The sequence below is a fragment of the Globicephala melas genome, chromosome 15, assembly GCF_963455315.2.
Source record: "Globicephala melas chromosome 15, mGloMel1.2, whole genome shotgun sequence".
In the NCBI taxonomy this organism is placed as follows: Eukaryota; Metazoa; Chordata; class Mammalia; order Artiodactyla; family Delphinidae; genus Globicephala; species Globicephala melas.
In genome coordinates, this window is record NC_083328.1 from 1,523,993 (window position 1) to 1,543,124 (window position 19,132).

The following is a 19,132-nucleotide window of genomic DNA, read 5'->3' on the forward strand; positions in this document are numbered from 1 at the left end:
TGCGCGACCAGGGAAGTACCAGCTACACTATTTAAATGGTCCAGTCTTCAACAAAAGTCTCTAAGACATGCAAAGAAACAAGAAGGTAGTACCAAAGGGTGGGGGGGGGGGCACACACAACAGAAACTGTCCTTGAAAAAGCCTAGGTACTGAACCTATTAAGGACCTTAAATCAGCTATTTGAAATACGTTCAAAGGACTAAAGGGAACCATCTCTAAAGAACTAAGGGAAAGTATGAGAACAACACCTCACTCACAGGGAATATCAATAAACAGACAGAAATTATTAAAAAAAAAGAAACATAAAAATTCTGGAGCTGAAAAGTTCAATAGCTGAAAAATTCACCAGAGTCACAACAGCAGATCTGAGTGAGCAGAAAGAAGAACCAGCAAGCCTGAGGTTGGGCCAATTGAGATTGTTTTTTCCAGTCTGATGGACAGAAAGGAAAAAGGCTGCAGAAAAACGAACCGCTCCTCAGAGACGTGTGGGACACGCCAAGCAGACCAGCATAATCGTCACAAAAATCCCCAAAGGAGAAAGGTTGAGAGAGCACGCTTGAATAAGTAATGGCCAAGTGTGATGTAAATAACCCAAGAACTCAAAAGATCCCAACTAGGATAAACTGAAGAGATCCACACTTGGACACATCATAATGAAACCGTTCAAACTGTACAATGAGAAAACCCTGAAAGCAACAGGAGAGAAATGACTCGCTAGACGGTTATAAATATGGGAGCTGTAACTCCCACGGCAATCACCTAGAAAATAACCCCCAAAAAGTATAATAGCCAAAACTATGTGGGAACGTAAATGGAACACTAGAAAATACTTATTTAATGTAGAAGAAAGCTGTAACAAAAGAACGGAGGAAGACTTCAATTAATGGGGGAAAGATCACTGGGAGAGCACCGGAGTCTCTATTAACATTTTTATGTAAGATAAAAACTCATACATGCTCAATAGAGAAAATTTATGATTTTCCTGATGATTAAAATAATGTCCCAAGACAGAATGTAAGCTCAGTAATGATTACCCAATGATCACATGCTTCTGAGAAATGTGAACTCTGATCGCCGGAGGGTTTAAAAGACAACTCAAAAGACACATTTTAAACCAAAGACATTACTCTCAACCACCTTGAGAACAACCCCTTTGCAGAAGTTTCAATCACGAGAAAGCCACCATCCCAAACATCAATTTACTAAACTAAGACACCCATATTTTCAAAGAAAAAAAAAATTGAAGAGCAAAAAAGAAGGGAAAAAGGCCATTTCAGACAGGCCGCACTGTCATGTGATGGACCACAGGCTGATGAAAGGGCAGGAACGCAGGGAGGAGATTCTGGTTTACCAAGGGTGTCATGTCAAGGTCATCGGCAGGACTTATCAAATGGAGCCTCCTATGCCAGTTTAAGCAGCCCCATGAGACCAGGGCCTGGAAGAGGTACCGTCCCCCAAGCCAGCCCCTCAGAGATGAAACAGCTCGGACGAGAGGCCAGCCAGGCCCCTGATGAACGGTGGTGGGCAAAGGCTAGCTCTGACCTCAGACGGACATGGGCGGAAATCCCGCCTCCGACGTCCCCAGCAGTGTGGCTGGCGAGTGACAGCCTCTGAGCTTTCCAACAGGCCTCTCCAAGGGTGTTCCCTCCAAACTTTCCAGTACAAAACTGCTCGACCATGGGGTCCCCTGGAGTCGGAAGCCCTGGCCTTGAAAAGCCACCCACTGTCCTGACACTGGGCCGGGAAGCAGCGCTCAGACCCGCAGGCTGAGAATCGGGCTAACGCCGGCCCACACGGATGGCCCCTGTGGGCACAGAACGAGACAGCAGAGCTCAGATAACCAGCTCCCCGACACATTCGGCAACCCTTGGCTCCAGCCCAGACCTCATGTGTTCCAATCCCAAGAGAGTCTCTACGTCTGCTGAGTAAAACGTAGCACGTGCTCCCCCACGACAACGGGTGTCGGGCCCTTGGCTCTGGGCTGGCCCACGGGCCAGGGCCTCCCGGTCAGTGTGGCCGAGCCTCACACTCCCCTCCTCTCTGGATATCTCGCTCCGCCGGCTCCAGGGTGACAGTGACAAGGAGCTGCATCACTCCCAGGCCAGCCACCAGCGCACTGTGTGACCCCAAGTCACACAGCATGGAAAGGGAAACAGCCAGCTAGAGTATCTGACACCCATTCAGCTCTGAGATTCTGGGATTCTCCAAGTCGGTTATCCACAAATCAAAGCAATGAAACTTCAAACACACACACAGACCAACTATCCTTCCCAACACACTTCCGTCAGAAACTTTAGGCAGTAATGCTGCCACTGGGATGCATCCCAAGACGTCTAACCCCACGTGTTCTGTTAGCAGCTGACATCTGGGGTCCTTACCCCCAAACAAAGCTTTGGGAAACAAACAGGATTTGCTGAATAAACCACTCTGTCTCGCACACAGCCCTGCTTTATCTAAGCAAACCTCAGCAAATGCTGACCAACACGGAAGTCCAGACTGGGAGACCCCGCACAGGGAGCACAGGGCGCCACCCACGGGGGCCAAGGCCAGCCCGGCTGCCCCACACGATCCCTGCCGGCCCAAGTGGGGTGCTGCTCTAAGCACTAGGAGAACCTCCCAACCCCGCCCAGCCCAGGCGGCCCTGGGGTCCTCCCTGCTGGCAGAGCAGCCCTCAGTGTGAAGTGCCTTTCGAGCCATGAGAGGTCCCGTGGCCCCAAAGGCAGCCAGTGCGGAAGGCCCCTATTTTCTTCGTTTAGTGGCAGGTGCATACGAACATGTCCTCCGATGGACTCCGCGCTCAGGGTTCCACCACCACTGCCATCCTCGCCTGCTGGTTCACCAGCATGCGGGCAGGGCAGGGACCAGCGAGACACAGCACAGCCACGGGAGCTGAAGTCTCCAGACTGAGCACGCCTCAGGATCACCTGCGGGCTCGCCGCACGCTGGAGGTTAAGACAGCTCTTACCAAAAGAAGAAGAGGGGGCTTCCCTGGTGGCGCGGTGGTTGAGAGTCCGCCTGCCGATGCAGGGGACGCGGGTTCGTGCCCTGGTTCAGGAAGATCCCACATGCCGCGGAGCCGCTGGGCCCGTGAGCCATGGCCGCTGAGCCTGCGCGTCCAGAGCCTGTGCTCCGCAGTGGGAGAGGCCACGGCAGTGAGAGGCCCGCATACCGCAAAAAAAAAAAAAAGAAAGAAAAGTGTTGGCAAGGGCGTGGAGGGATTGGAATTCTTTTGTGTGGCTGGTAGGACCGTAAAAGTTGGTGCAGCCACCGTGGAAAACAGTGCAGCAGTTCCTCAAAAAATTAAATATAGAATCCCCATAGGAGACAGCAATTCCACTTCTGGGTCTGTACCCAAAAGAACTGAAAGCAGGAACTAGAAGACATATTTGCACAGTCATGTTCAATGCAGTATTATTCACAGTAGTCAAAAGGTGGAACTACCCAAGCGTCCACTGACAGATGAATGCATCCACAAAATGCGGTCCATCCACACAATGGAACACTATTCAGCCTTAAAAAAGAAGGAAGTACTGACACATGCCACATCGTGGATGGTCCTTGAGGACATCATGTCCAGTGAAATAAGCCAGACACAAAAAGACAATGTATGGGGCTTCCCTGGTGGCACAGTGGTTGAGAGTCCGCCTGCTGATGCAGGGGACACGGGTTTGTGCCCCGGTCCGGGAAGATCCCACGTGCCGCGGAGCGGCTGGGCCCATGAGCCATGGCCGCTGGGCCTGCGCGTCCGGAGCCCGTGCTCCACAACGGGAGAGGCCACAGCAGTGAGAGGCCCGTGTACCGCAAAAAAAAAATAAAATAAAAGACAATGTATGATTCCACTCACGTGAGGTCCCTAGAGCAAATTCATAGAAAAAGCAGATGGTGGGGACCTGGAGCTGCGGGACAGGAGGATGGAGAGGGAGTGTTCAATGGGGCAGAGTTTCCATCTTGCAAGATGAGTAAGTTCTAGAGATGGATAGTATCAAAGGAGGCACAACAATATGAATGTACTTAATGCCACAGACCTGTACGCCTAAAAACGGTTAAAATTTTACATTATGTATATTTTACACTTAAAAAAACACAGATTGCTGGGCCCCAGTCCCAGAGTCTAGGGCGGGGCCTAAGAATCTGAATTTGTAACAAGCTCCCAGATGCTGCTGCTGATCCAGGGGCCACAGTGCGAGAACCAGTGTCACAGGGCGACCAGCGGGGAGGAATTCAGGGCCTCACCCAGACCCGTGTCCCTCATCTAACAACGCAGAGGTGCACAGATGCTGCCACCGTACCTTCTGCACTCGTCAAATGCGGAACCAACGACATTCCAGACGACAACCTTTTCACCGAAATAACACGAAACGGGGTCAGCAGACACCATTTTCAACCTGAATATTCCTTCTCAGGCTCATGAAACTGTTTCAACCTTCGAAAACTTCTCTAAGCTACACTGTTATTCTGCAGTTAACAAACTGTTCTCAGGAAATGGAAGCAGAAGCTTCCTCATCCTTATCGTGGCCATGGCCTCAGAAATGAGGATTCAGCAGTTCCATGGCCAGGGAATGTCAGGAACGCCCCCCAACGCCAGGAAGCAGAGCTGCCCCACCTGTGGTCAGCTCGCCCTAAAAAGCGATCCGTCACCAACCAGCTTTTGATTGTCCCTAACTCAGGAGCTCAACTGAACAAACTGTGCATGGCCTCAATTTCATCAACTTTAAGGTTTACTTTTCTTTTAATAACCTACTTTAGGTAACGTTACAATATCTTGAAATAAGGGGACTTCCCTGGTGGCGCAGTGTTTAAGAATCCGCCTGCCAATGCAGGGGACACGGGTTCAAGCCCTGGTCCGGGAAGATTCCACATGCCGCGGAGCAACTAATAAGCCCATGTGCCACAACTACTAAGCCTGCGCTCTAGAGCCCGTGAGCCACAACTACTGAGCCCACGAGCCACAACTATTGAAGCCTGCGTGCAGCAACGAAGACCCAACGCAGCCATAAATAAATTAATTTTTTAAAATCCATTTAAAAAAAACATCTTGAAATAAAGAAAATCTCTCCAACCCAGCAATCTATATACATCCGTGTTCATTGTGTGCACTCTCCTCCACGTGTACAGGGTTGTGATATGGCACAATTTTCAAATACCAAGCGTGTTTCCAAGCTTCCGTGACCACGTTTCCTTCAACTTTTCTGTAGAAGCAAAAACCTCCTAAATTCCTAGCCAGTCAGATAATCACTAGGAAAACTGTTTCACTTCAATCCTATCCTTTTAAATACATGTATTTTTGTTGTGAAATACTTCAAACATACATGAAAATACAGGAAATATCAGAACCCATGTATCCACCAAGATTTCACTAAAGAGGACACTGTGCCCTATTTTTTGCTGAAAAGAATTTTTAATAAACAAAATGTTACACATGCACACCATCCTCCCGACCCCCTTCTTCCTCTTCCACAGTAACCACTACCCTAGAGTTGATGGGTACGATTTCCAGGCAGGTCTGTGCACTTTCTCTACATAAGTGTCCAGGAAGTCCATGCAAACATTGTGTTCCATTATGTACAATAAACATACAATTCCTTTCTTTTCCCACTGGCTTTTAAAACCCTTTTATATTGAAACAGAGCGTGCTCACAGAGAAGCGAACATCTCAAAACCGTTCAGCTCAATGAATTTACACATCCGGGTAACAGCACCTGGATAAAGGAGGGCACCCCTCACGCTCCCTTCTCCCCAGGGGAGAGACTTCCAAAGCCACAGGTTGCCTCTGCCTGGTTCTTTACTGACACCACACACGTGGACTCGAGCCCTGAGTCCCTCTGTTTCTGACTTCCTCCACTCCTGGTGTGTACAACCCGTCCGCGTGGCTCACGGGGTACAGACGGTCCACTTTCTTGCTGTGGATCCCGCGGTGTGATCAGCCGGGGCCGCTTACTCATTCTGCGGCCACGCGGCATCTGGGCAGCTTCACACGCTGCTGCTACGAACACGCCAGCAGCGGCACGTCGGTGGACGCATGTACGCATTTCTGTTCGGTACATTCCTGAGAGTGAAATTACTGGATCCTGGGGTTTCGTATGTGCAGCTCAGTAAATAATTCCAGTTTTCCAAGTAACTGAGCCAGTTTACGCTCCCAGCAGCAGGGGTTCCAGCCGCCTCCCGCGCTGGCCGACACTCACTCTTTCCGTCCGGTTTTCCTCGCCCTGCTGGGCCCTTGACTCTTGAATACAGTCGCAATTCATCTGCCATTTTTACCTTGAGTTCTCTCCTTTCACAACACTGCTCCGTATTTTCGAAGGTATTAAGACTATTACCTGTAAAGACTGAATAATGACTTAGATACGGAACTAAAATCACTTAGCCGTTCTCCTAACTGCTTCTGCTCTTAAAAACAGCATGAAGAATATCACTGTTCACAAAATGTTTGCCCTATTTTTTATTCTATCCTTAGAATCCACTCCTAAAGAATTCCACATTTTTTTCCTGCTCACAGACGCTTCCCAAAAGGCTTTTATCTCCCCACGTGAACCACACTACCTCACCAGCACTCTCTTCAGAAAACCCCCTTGGAGTTACTGCAGTCACCTCAGTGATCTGTGCGTGTTTCCTGGCAGCATTACAAAAAAAACTAAAGTTTCCTAACTGAGGATCAGAATGGCAACCGCTAAGAATAGCTCCGAACGCGGGGTTTCCCCAGCTCCACCACCGCCCCCCCCAAAACGCCCCTTCACATTTCTCGGCCAGCAAACCCCCCACCCGCCTGCTCCCCTCTCTCCAGCCACACCAGCTGCCCGGCCGCCCCGGGAACGCAGCGCGCTGCTGCTGGCCCGGGCACCTTCACCTGTCGTCCCTTCTGCCAGGGTTCTCCTCCCAGAAATCCACCAGGCCACCTCCTTCGAATCCTGGTGCAAAACTCACTCTCAGTGCCATTTCCTCAGGGACAACGGCCCTGCGCCCCAGCTGCCCCCGTGCGTCGACGACTCGCTGCGTGTGCCGAGTACCGTCCACCTCCCGCTACGAGAACATCAGCCCCTCGAGGGCAGGCCTTTCTGTTTATATGGTTCAGTTAGTATCCCAGCGATCAACAACAGGGCCCGGCACACAGTGAGCGCTCAAGGAGCATTTGTGGATGGAAAGAAGGACTCCAATTCGCAGCAGCAAGAAGGCCTACTGTGTTCTCCTAGGCAGGGTGACAGCCCCATGCCCGCCCCACCCACGCAAGTCGCACTCAGGCCTCACCAGTGACAGGAACCACGCCTCGGTGAGCTGCAGCAAGAAGGAAGAGCTGCTCACACAGGACAGCTGTTAACACGCACGGCCACGCGGAGCCCTGGAGCAGTGACACCGTCAAGCTGGCGGTGACATCCTCCCACACCCCCCCCACGGCCTCTCTGCCAGGTTACAGCTATATCCTTTTATCCCCCCAAAGAATAGAAGGCAAAACCCCTGATTACAGAAAGCTGTAACGTGCCGTGAGGGCGACCAGCCTACACAGCAAGAGACGCAGGTGCTTCACCTTCCTGCGAAGGTTTAAGTGTTTTTACCTTGAAGCAAGACATAAACTCTCTCTTAAGGTCCCTCCAAGCCCTCTGGTACTCATTAGCTGAGACTTCCCAGACTGAATCCCGTCCGGCCTCCGAAGCTCAGTTCAGACACCCCTTCAGCAGTGAAGTGTCCCCCGAGCCCCAGCTGCAGTCGCTGCCCCCTTCCTGCCCTCGTGACTGGCTTGGACGCCCTATAGCTGAGCTTTCCTAACCCATCGCGTTCCCGGGTTTCTCCCACACACCCCATAACCCCCTCCAGGGCGCTTTGATTCCCTAATACTGCCTAGCACAGGGGTGGCACACAGCACGTGCACCCCAAGAGTTCTTTATGATGGACAACCGGGTTTCCAAATGCCACAGAAGGACACCAGACCCCTTCCTCACACCATACACAACAACTCATTCCAAATGGACCACAGCCCTAAGTGTAAGAGCTAAAACTACAAAACTCTCAGCAGAAAATATAGGAGTAAATCTTTATGACCTTGGGTTAGGCAAAGCTTTCTTAGGTACGACACCAAAAGCATCAACTGAAGAACAAAACAGATGAACTGAACTTCGTCAAAATTAAAAACTGGTGTGCTGTAAAAATACCATGAAGAAAGTAAAAAGACTACCCACAGAAATGGAGAAATCATCTGTAAACCGTGTATCTGATAAGGGACTTGGGTCTAAAATACATAAAGAATTCTTATAACTCAAGTTTTTTAAAAAGACAAATTACCGGGCTTCCCTGGTGGCGCAGTGGTTGAGAGTCCGCCTGCCGATGCAGGGGACGCGGGTTCGTGCCCCGGTCCGGGAGGATCCCACGTGCCGCGGAGCGGCTGGGCCCGTGAGCCATGGCTGCTGAGCCTGCGCGTCCAGAGCCTGTGCTCCGCAACGGGAGAGGCCACGACAGTGAGAGGCCCACGTACCGCGAAAAAAAAAAGACAAATTACCTAATTTTAAAGATTGACAAAGGATTTGAATAGACATTTCTCCAAAGGAGATGTACAAAAGGCCAACAAGCACATGAAAAGATGACCAACCACATGAGATTCCACCCACTGGGATGGACATAATCAAAAGGGCAATAACAAGTGTTGGGGAGGATGTGGAGAAGTTGGAACCCTCACAGGTTGCTGCAAAACAGTCCGGCAGTTCCTCAAAAGGTTAAACATGGGTTACCATGTGACCCAATGGTTCCATCCCTAGGTGTACACCCGCGAAAAATGAAACCCTACGCCCACACAGAGACTTGTATATGAATGTTGACGTCAGCATTAGTCATAACAGCCAAAACACGGAAACAGCCCAGATGTCCGTGGACCGACGAATGGATAAGTAAAATGTGAATTATCCATACAACGAAATATTCTTCAGCCATAAAAAGAAATGAAGTACTGACCCACGCTACAACCTAGATGAACCTTGAAAACGCTGTGCTGAGTGAAACAGCCAGTCACAAAGGACCACAAATTATATGGTTCTATTTATATGAAATTTCCAGAACAGGCAAATCTACAGAGACAGAAAGAGCAGTGGTGGTCTAGGCTGGGGGAAGAGGGGGTTGGGGGTATGGGGAGTGACTACTAACGGGTACGGGATGATGACAGTGCTGTACGATCAATTGTGGCGAAGGCTGCGGAACTCCTGGAATACACTGAAAGTCACTGAACTGTACCCTTGAAATGGGTGAAAGCTGCATCTCAATAAAGCTTTCAAAACGCTTTATGAATTCCTTCTCTTCTTCTCTCTAGCTCTGGTGAATACAAACTAAGTATCCTCCCACCCCAGCACTGTGCCTGGAACACAGCTCGCAATCTTAAAGAAGGTGTCTGCTAAGAAGGGAAAATACCATCCACCTGTGACATCCTTTGGTTGGGTTTCAGGCACAGGTAAGAAAATTTGAGCTGGTGATGTTGCCACAGAAACTTCAAGTGGCCACACTCAGGACCCTGTGGACCTCCGTGGGGTGGCCTGAAGCTGCAAGTCAGTCGGAGTGGAAGCAGCCACTGAGAGCTAAGAAACCAGTCCGGTTCCCCTGAATAAAGTGCTTTCTCCCCTCTTCTACCCCTTCCCATGAATTCAAAGGCAGGGAAGAAGACGGTCACCTGGACGGCTGTGTGCCGTATCGACCACCACTACAGCAAGGGCCACGACCAGTGTCTGAACCTTCCGGGTGCTTATATAACACCTCTTGAGTCCTACAAGCAGTCTAAGTAGGTACTGTGACCCCATTTCACAGACGTGAAAACTGGAGGCCCAGCCGGCAGCATGGCCCGCCTGTCTGGTCAGAGTCAGGTGACACGTGGGGCCTGAACTTGCACCAGGTTACCCGATGACACCAGATCCCTGTTGCCTCCTGAACTCACAGGGCCTCATTCGAGGCCCACAACGAGGAGAGGCGCAGGGGCAGGCACACCCCACACCTGGGCCAGGGGCCAGAGGGTCTCAGCGCAAAGCCTGCTGTGAACGAGCCGCCCACCTCCCTGCACTCAGTTTTCTCCTCTCTAAAACGAGGACAACACCGTCTACGTTACCGGCTGGCTACAAGCACGTTAAATACATGTTTATGCGTGAAGGCATCCAGCACGCGGCTGGTTTTTACAGGACCTGTGCCCAGATGAAACCACACAGCAAATGAACGAACTGCTGGCCAGGGGACGTGGCTCCCTCAAGCACTGGGTCCCCTGCCATGTGACTCCCTAAACTCTGCTGGGAATCCCCAGAGCGCCAGCTGCCCCTGGGACCTCCAGGGACGTGAACCACTCACGTTCACACAAACGGGGCTTCTCCGGCCGAAAGTGGCCATTCCTTCCAGAGGGAGAGCCGAGGGGCCAAGGCACAAAGAGGGGGAATCACTGGTTTGTTTCCTCAGGGCTCACGAGACTGAAGCCCAGTCCCGAAGGAGCCGCCTATCAGACGACTTCCTCTGACTCAACCTGGAGCAAAAGGAACCCGCAGGGCAGCCACGGGACCCCTGCTTCTCCGTGAATCTCACCAAACCTGCTTCTGAAAGGCTTCATTGAGTCTCTCCCTCGGAAAGCCTCTTAGGTCTCTCCTTTCCGGAATGTTTTTATGTGGGGAGGCCCAGGGACTTTTTCCAGAGTTTAAAAAGAATACTGCTTTAGCTAACTCGGGAGATCTTGGAATAACTCACAAAGTAGAAGTTCAAAGTTCCACAAAGAACACTCATCTCTGTTGAGCTAAATGCAATCTGGCTTTGGTTTTCTTTTTTTAAAAACCCTCCTCCCAGGCCTGGATGGTTCCGTCTGAAAGTGAACACGCCCCAAAGTATCTGGCAGGCTCAGTGTGTCTCGATCCCAGCGGAGGCTAAATGGAGGACCTGCGTTCGCAGCCTCACTCAGTCCCTTTAAGAAAATTCCGAGCGATCACCCGACAGTACAAGCCAAGGGACATACGATTAAATCCGTTTAAACAGATACTTACTGATCCACAGAAGGGGTCACAAGGAGTGAGACAAGGCCCCTGCCTGGGGAGGGAGCAGGGGGTGGGACGAACTGGGAGATTGGGATTGACATATATACACTAATATGCATCAAATAGATAGCTAATAAGAACCTGCTGTATAAAAAATAAATAATAAAATTAAATTTTTTTTAAAAAAAGGCCCCTGCCTTCCAGCTGCCTGCGGGGTAAAGGACCAGGAATGCAATTAATCAACCAGAACACGGAAGGCCTCGGAAACTGGCATGAACAAATTAGGAACCGTGAAAAATGTCACAGAAAGAAAACTAGTCAGTCAGTTTTCCCCCCACAATGAAACCTCTGCACTAAATGGTGGAGACCCAGTTTCCAGGCAGTGAAGACTGGACTCTCATGCAGTGCCTGTCTGCCCAGAACTCGGAAACCCGTGACCCAGGGTGATCCGAGCATCTCAAACAGGTGGGGGAACTCGGCCCGTGGGTCGCAACACACGCGACGCGATCTGTTCCTTGAGAGCCTTCGCGCCCAAGCCAGCTGGAGACGAGCCCCCGGCCGACGCCCCGCTCCCGGGACTGATCTTGGGGACGCTCAGCAGACGGGGTGCAGGGCTGAGGCTCGAGCTCGCACCCTCACCGCTGCCCGGCACTGACGCTCCCTTTCTGGAGAGAGAGCGCGACGCCTCACGAGGGCCTCGGGTGCCCTTTGCGAGCACAGGCTCACGGAGCCACCTCTCCCCTCGGAAAAACCCCCTGACGACAGAAGGGTCTCCGTCCGGGAGGCACTGGCTACAGCAGTCAGGAGCGAAGCCTCCAGACGGGGTCCTGAAAGGGGTCCGCAGGGCAGCCCTCCCACCGGGGGCCGGAGCCGCGCCGGACGGCGCTCCAGCTCCGCCATCCACTAGCTGTAGGTGCCGGGCAACTTACGGCCTCTGCGTGCCTCGGTTTCCCCATCTGTAAAGTAGGGGTGGGGCGACGCCTCGCCTCCTAGCATTACTGAGAGGATTAAGTTGCTTTACACGTCAGGCACGAGGAAGGGCCTCTGGCACACAGCAGGTGCTCTGAAAGGCTTAGTCATCACAGCTACCACACAACGCTACCGCTCTGCTCTGCAAAGGCCCAAAACAACTCCCTCCCAGCAAGGGGGCAGAGGATGGGGTACTCTGTGCGCCCAGCAGAGACCCTCTCGGGGAAACAGGCCCCTTCCACGGGGCAGAGGCAAACTATAGCCTCTTGCAGAAACTCCCACCAGACTCCCTACGTCACCGTCCGTCCTAAGGACACTCAGTGTGCAGAAGCCATCACGAGATAAAGACCCGCCCACGCCCACGTACAGACCGTCCTCGGGTCCTGAAGAGCTGATAACGCAATTTCAAATCTCCCTTTCGTGCGAAACCCCAGCAGTGAGTGGCCAGTTCTTGGAAAATCCCTGCACCCCCGGCCTGGACTGGAACTTCTCCGGAGCTGGGAGGTGAAATTACTGTTCTGAAGATAATTAACTGTGCTAAGTCAGGAGTATCACCTGACTCTTGTCTCAGCAGATGGCCTCTGCCAGAGTTGCATACTTTCAACAGCAGGTGACTTTCCCAGACATCCCTCCCGCTGCCACACAGATGCCAGCGGCCCTGGGGTCTCGGTCCTCCTTCCTGCTGGTCCCAGGGGCCACTGGAACACCTGGACTCGCCAGCGGGCCGGGCCAGCGCCAATAATACCCAGACACAGACATCGGACACAGCGGAGCCAGGGAGATTAGGAGTGGATGTCAATTCAACAAAACATGCATTTCATTATAAATACACCTCCAATATTAACTCGAGAGTGAAAACTAAGGGAGACCAACACTCCCACAAAACTGTTTTAAAACGAGGTCCCCAGCACCCACCTTTGCTTGTCAAACTGTGCTGTTAGCAAGTCCGCTTAATGTCTCAGGATCTGGGACACACTGGGTTTTCCCCCAACATTTTCTACTGTGAAATAGACATAGACACACACACACACACACACACACACACACGTATAAAATGTCTATGGACAGTTTAACAAAACTATGTATCAAACACATGTGGAACCACTATCCAGGTCAAAAATTAAAAGATGGCTGGGATCTTGGAAGCCCCCATGACCTGTACCTCGCAGACCCTCCTTTCTCCTATTGGAGGCGACCGCAGACCCTCCTTTCTCCTATCGGAGGCGACCACAGCCCCATTTTCACGCCATTTCACCTGCTCTTCATTTATACTTTCATCACCTGCGTAAGCAGAGTCTAATTCTAACCCACACAGCAGAGTCTAATTCTGCATGGCTTTGAACTTAATATAAGAGGAGTCTCGTGGTATGCATTTCCTCTGGCTTCTTTCAACATCCTCAGTGGAGGGTGCTGGGACTCGGTACTTGTATTCGCAAAAGGTCTTAACAGGACATGGCAGAGATCACCTAAGGACGTCTCCCTGGCTCTCAAAGCCTAACAACTGAGCTTAAAACTGTGATTCAACACGCACAGCTGACAGCAGCGGTCACCTCTAGGCTGGGGAACTAGTTTAGCAGGAGAGAAACTCTGTTTACCAAGTGCAAGCATCAGGACATTTTTTTAATATTGATCCAACGTAAAGGATCAAATTTTACGACGTTAGCACTTTAAAAGCACAAACGTACATTCCTGGATTCATTACTACACAGACGTCAAATAGAGAATTATGAAAACTTCTTGGTGGCGTAGACTAACGCTAAGTGAAACGAACGGACTAACAAACCAAACGTAAATACACCCTGAGGTTAACTGTACCAAAAGCGTGTGCAGAGGAAAAAAGGAAACATGCTAAACACAGCAGCTGCGAGCTCACCCGTGAGCTCCCTTTTACAAGACGTTTGTATTTGCGCTTATCTTACTTGTACAGCAACATCTCCTCGAAGTGCCAAATCACATACCACATGAAACTTTACTGCTCTGCTTATGGTCCACTCATAAGACTTGTCGGAGAGAACTTCACTGGCACCAATCAGGTTGAAGACTGTCGGAAAATCACGTCAATGTACTTCTCAGAGATGTGTCTCTAGTCCCTACCACGCTTCCCTGGAATTCATCAATCGTGCAATTTCCCTTTCCTTTTCCTTAGCACACATACTCCAAATTGCGTTAAGAGTGCTGAAGGACCCCCCACCGCCCCCGCCAACATGCCTATCCACACACCCCAAGGACACGTGTGTCCTCCTACAACCTGGCCAGCAGGAAATAGAGCCAAGTGTGGCCTCAGCTTCCCCTAGAGCTCAACTCACAGGTCATGTCTGGGGCCCTCCTGCGCCCGCCTGTCCCACGTGAGGTTTTAATATTGGTACCTTCACCAAGAACGTCTACCCCAAGTCTGGCTATGACTTCTTAATGATTCTACAACAAAAACGTTCAAAGGATGAAAGCACTACAGTCCTTCAGAGGGTAACGTGCGTGGTCAAGGGTCGAGCTCTTCGAATTCCCGAGGGTCCGGGCTGCCTGTCTGCTCACTTGCCCCAGGTTCTAACCACGAGGGCAGCTCCTCTTAACATGCACTGCGGGCCACAGAAGGCGGCTCACATCTCTCCAGCAACTCACCACTCCAGCCCCTCCCCGTCACCCCAGCACACCGCAGGCCAGACATCTCTTTTCTGGTGCATTTTTCTTAGGAAGGAAAAAATAAACCAAAACAGAATTCCCCAACCCGGAACACATCACTTTCTTGCTAACCACAAATTCTGGCAAAACGTGTTCTGTGTAATAGTGATTCAGTTCCTCTTTCTTCAAATGTACACCTTTTACCTTGCAAATTGTGTGTGTGTGTGTGTGTGTGTGTGAGAAAGGGAGAAAGAGATGGAGCTCAAAGACCATTAACACCGATTTAAATAATATCTGCATAGCTACCATTGTTACCAAACTAAAATGTGACCCTATCCTAAAAAACACTGACAATAAAAATGTAATTCTAGGGCTTCGCTGGTGGTCCAGTGGTTAGGACTCCGAGCTTCCACTGCAGGAGGCCCAGGTTCGATCCCTGGTCGGGGGACTAAGATCCCGCATGTCACGGGGGGGAAAAAAAACTAATTCTTTTCCAACATCAGAGCCCTTTCCACAAAGCAGACACTATTCTAGATACTAGGATGTAAAGAAAAATAATGGTTTCTGCCGGTCAGGAGTTGACAACGGAAATGTGGGGGATTTCCACGTTTCCCCCGGGAAATGGTGTTTTGCCACGGTAAAGTGTTTTGCCCCAATGCAGATGGTACTTTAAGGGTATAATTTAATCCGTCAAATGCGCACATCTCAAGTGACAGCTCATGACTTGCCTAACAGATGTGTACAGGCAGAGCAGCAGCAGCGAGGGTGGTGGCGGGAGCACAGGGGCGTGGAAACCGCGCAGGCGTGCAGAGAGGGTGCGGCCGGTCATGGAGGCGCTCAGAGGATGAACAGAGTTCAGGCCTGACCCCATAGAAAACCAGGAGGCAGCCAGAGGTTTGGGAAGACAAACGGCTCAGAGCTTCCTAACCGAATGGGATGTATGGAGTACCGTCCAATGAGGCGCTCCAATGGAAGTGAAGATGATTCTCCCTTGTTCTAACAACCAAGTTTAGGGGACTTCCCTGGCGGTCCAGTGGTTAGGATGAGGCACTTGCACTGCCAAGGGCTCGGGTTCAATCCCTGGTCAGGGAACAAAGATCCCCCAAACCGCACAGAGTGGCCAATAAATAAATAAATCAATAAATAAAAACCAACTTTAGGTCCGCAGGGTTGTAGGAAAGCAGGGCTGGGATACACAGTGGTAATCTGTCTATATTTTTTTTATCCGTGTATGATGCAATCGCAAAAATCAGATTAGACAATCAAGCACACATCATCCTCATTCTCTGTCACTCTAAGGCACAATCATTGAGCTCTGTAACCTGAAATAAACTCTCATGCTGCACAGTCAGAAAACAGAGTGTCCAGTCAGATATTTTGATAGTTAATGATTTTAATATAAAACCCACCACAAGTTTATGTCCAAAATACAAAAAGAACTGCTAAAAATCAAAGAAAAAAAGACAATCCCTTAAGACAATGGGCAAAAAATAAGAACAATCGGTTCAGAAGGCCATACAAGGGCAAAGTATTATAAGAAACTAAACCTCACTGATAATCGAAGAAATAGAAATTAAAACAAAAATAAAACACGTTCTTAATTTCTCTAATGCTGAAGGGAGTTTTTTAAACAAATGGTATGAAATGGTGATGGGGTTCTGGGGAAAAGAGGCACTGCTGTTGCCGGTATAAACTGGTAATAGCCGCCAGAAAGGGTAATTCGTAAGGATTTGTTAGAACAGGAACTATGCAACCCTATGACCCGGCAATTCCACCCCTCACGGGTATCTAAGGCAGAATAACGGCCCCTAACGGTACTCGCATCCTAAGCCCTGGAACGTGTGAAGCTGTTAGATTCCACAGGAAAGGGGAATTAAAGGTGCAGATGAAGTTTAGGCTGCTAATGAGCTGACTGTGAAAGGAGGGCAAAGGATGTGGATTAGCAGGTAGGCCCAATGTAATGCTGGGGTCCTTCAAAGTGGAGGAAGTGAACAAAAGAAAGAGAATCAGAGGTGACAGGACAAGAAGGGTGTGGCCCGCGGTTCCTCCGGCAAGGAATGCGGAAGGCATCTGGGAGCTGGAAAAGGTCTAGAAACGCCTTCTCCCCGAGGGCCTCCAGAGGGAACGCAGCCCTGTCCACAGTTGGATTTTAGCCCAGGGAACCCTGTTTGGGGCTACTGACCTCCAGAACTGTAAGATGATAAATTTTTGCTGTTTAAGCCACTCTGTTTGTGGTAATTTGTTACAGCAGCAGTAGAAAACTAATACACTACACTAGGGAAACACGGGCACAGCACACAAGGAGGTGTACGTTGTCTGAGTACACGTATGTATAAGACACGAAAAGAGCGATGAAAGGATGCATCCCAAACTGGTAAGAGGAGGTGATCACAAATGGGGTGAGACTTTAATCTATAATGTTCTGGGTGTTTGTCCACGTACTGCACAATTGAAAGTTCAATTTGTCAGGAGGGAGTTATCATTTATAGCTTAAGCTTCCAGGGATTAGAATATGATATAAAAGACGCTTGAGGCTGAAAACCACAGTGAACACAATTTTTTCTGACAATCCCAAAGCTACTACAAAGACCTAGACCCCTGCGATCCCCACAATTAACACTAACGGTGGGCTCTGGCTGTGTGGACAGAACACCAGAGAAGAGGAAATTCGCTGTATACCCATAAGCCACTGCTTCTTCAACAGTCAAAAATACACTTTTGCTAAAGCATGAGAGATACATATATCATCTGTGGACAAAATTCATTCTCAAAGACTTGTATTTTCTGACTCCAGCCCCTCCAAACACCACCCACACCACGACATGCCCCCTTAACACTGCCCACGGTGGACAAGTCACTTGCCTCTGGGTTGTGGGGTTTGGGGGGTTTTTTTCCTCTACCATTTCACCTGCCATCCAGGATGGCTAATAAAATCACCAGGGCCCCAAGGAAGGCCCGCTGCCAGTCTCGGAGAGCTGTGGTAGATGATACCACAATAGCAGCCAGGGGGTGAGCCCTGCAGGAAAGTCAGGGCTGCCCCTGTACCTGCAAAGAGACCCCTGAGTAACCATCACATCCAGGAACTCTGAGCTGCTTTACAATCCTCGGGGGAAGAACCATTCCCACCCAAACACTGGGAGCCCAGCGTGCGGCCCTGGTACAGGAGGGCCAACTGGCCCACCTGACTGGCCCACCTGGGCTCGAACGTGTGACCTCATGAACGCAGTGTTCTAACCACGAGCAAGAGCCTCCTTACACAGCTACATGAGAAAGGAAAAGTAACTAAAGACCAATGTGGGTGGCGGGGTGGGGACCGCTCCCGAGACGCAGACTCACCAAGGGACTTCAGGCCAACGGGGTCAATCCGGCGCAACGCCACCCGTGCCCCCAGCAGCTTCACTCCACTTCTGCCTCTTTTTCTCCCTAATGAATCCAGTGTCTAGCAGCCCTCCAGAACTCTAAGCATGGCCTCCTCAGGGACACCTCGCCAGACGGCCCAGCCGCAGCTTCCAACCTTGGGCCCGCGCCACCCCCCAAGAAGCAGCAGTAACTCACACCAACACCCACCTTCATCTATCCTCCAGTTAGAGGACTAGAGGGGGTACCATTTTAAACAGGGACATCCTAGAAAACGCACGCCTCACGCTCATCCGCTAAGAAAAGCACTCAGGGAGAAACACGAAGGGCCGGCGTTCGATAACACTAAAGTCTTCAGCGACCAGAGTTCTTGCCAAGACCCGACAGGTCCTGGGACTGCGCCCAACGCGGCGGGCAGGCCGGCAAGCAGGAAGCGCGGGGCGGGCGGGCCCTGCGGCCCCCAGGGACCCGGACAGTCCCGGGGAGACGCGGGCAGAAGCGCGCGGCGAGGCGCAAACCCGGACAGGTGCTCCGGCTCTGGGCCGCGCGGCCACGCGCCCTCCTGGGCGTGGACGCGGGAGTGGGAGGGGGGGACCCGGCGAGGCGCGGGCCGCCCGCCGACAGGAAGAGTACCGAAGGCCTCAGCGTCTCGGGGGGCGCTGGCCGGAGCAGCGCGGGGCCCGGTGGGTGCCTGACATACCTGCCGCCAGCGGGTCCGCCTCCTCGTCTGCCTCCGGCTCAGCCGCTGCAGCTGCTGGCGCCGCGGGTATCGGGTCCATCGCGCCGCCAGTCATGTGAGTGCGCGCCACGTGACTTCCTCCGCGCCCGCCAGGGCTCTGGCTGGCCTCGCCCCGCCCACACCCGGGCCTACCACGCCCACTCCCAGCTTATCCCCGCCCTCCAGGGCCTGCCGCGCCCACGCCCGACCTCGCCACGCCCACTCCCGTCCTCGCCTCGCCTCGCCCCGCCCCGCCCCGTCCCGCCCACTCCCGGGTAGGGCAGGTGGCGCGGTCCGGTTGCACGCTCAGCCTTCCCGCGTCCGCCGCTCTAGCCCGCCTGTTCGCTGCCGGCACCCTCGCCCACTCGTTCAGTCCCCACCTGCCCTCACTCAGGCAACCCACTCAGTCATTCATTCATTTATTCACACGCGCACCCTCTCGTCCGCCCACTCGTTCACCCGCTCATTCATTCACCCACTAGCTCATTCGCTCATTTACCCA

The 19,132-nt window shown here is 51.5% G+C and overlaps 1 protein-coding gene across 2 annotated transcripts in view; it reads right to left on the reverse strand.

Annotated features, from left to right (window-relative positions):
• The window catches only part of SNX8 (sorting nexin 8), a 44,460-nt gene extending 25,754 nt beyond the window's left edge, over positions 1–18,706 (reverse strand). Inside the window, exon 1 of one of the 2 annotated variants that reach the window (XM_030849553.2) lies at positions 18,613–18,706. In XM_030849553.2, the coding sequence (XP_030705413.1) occupies positions 18,613–18,706 (94 nt within the window). Of the gene's footprint in view, positions 1–12,310; positions 12,405–18,612 lie in introns of those variants that run through there. The other variant, XM_060285822.2, reaches the window with a different exon arrangement.
• Between the last annotated feature and the right edge of the window lie 426 nt (positions 18,707–19,132).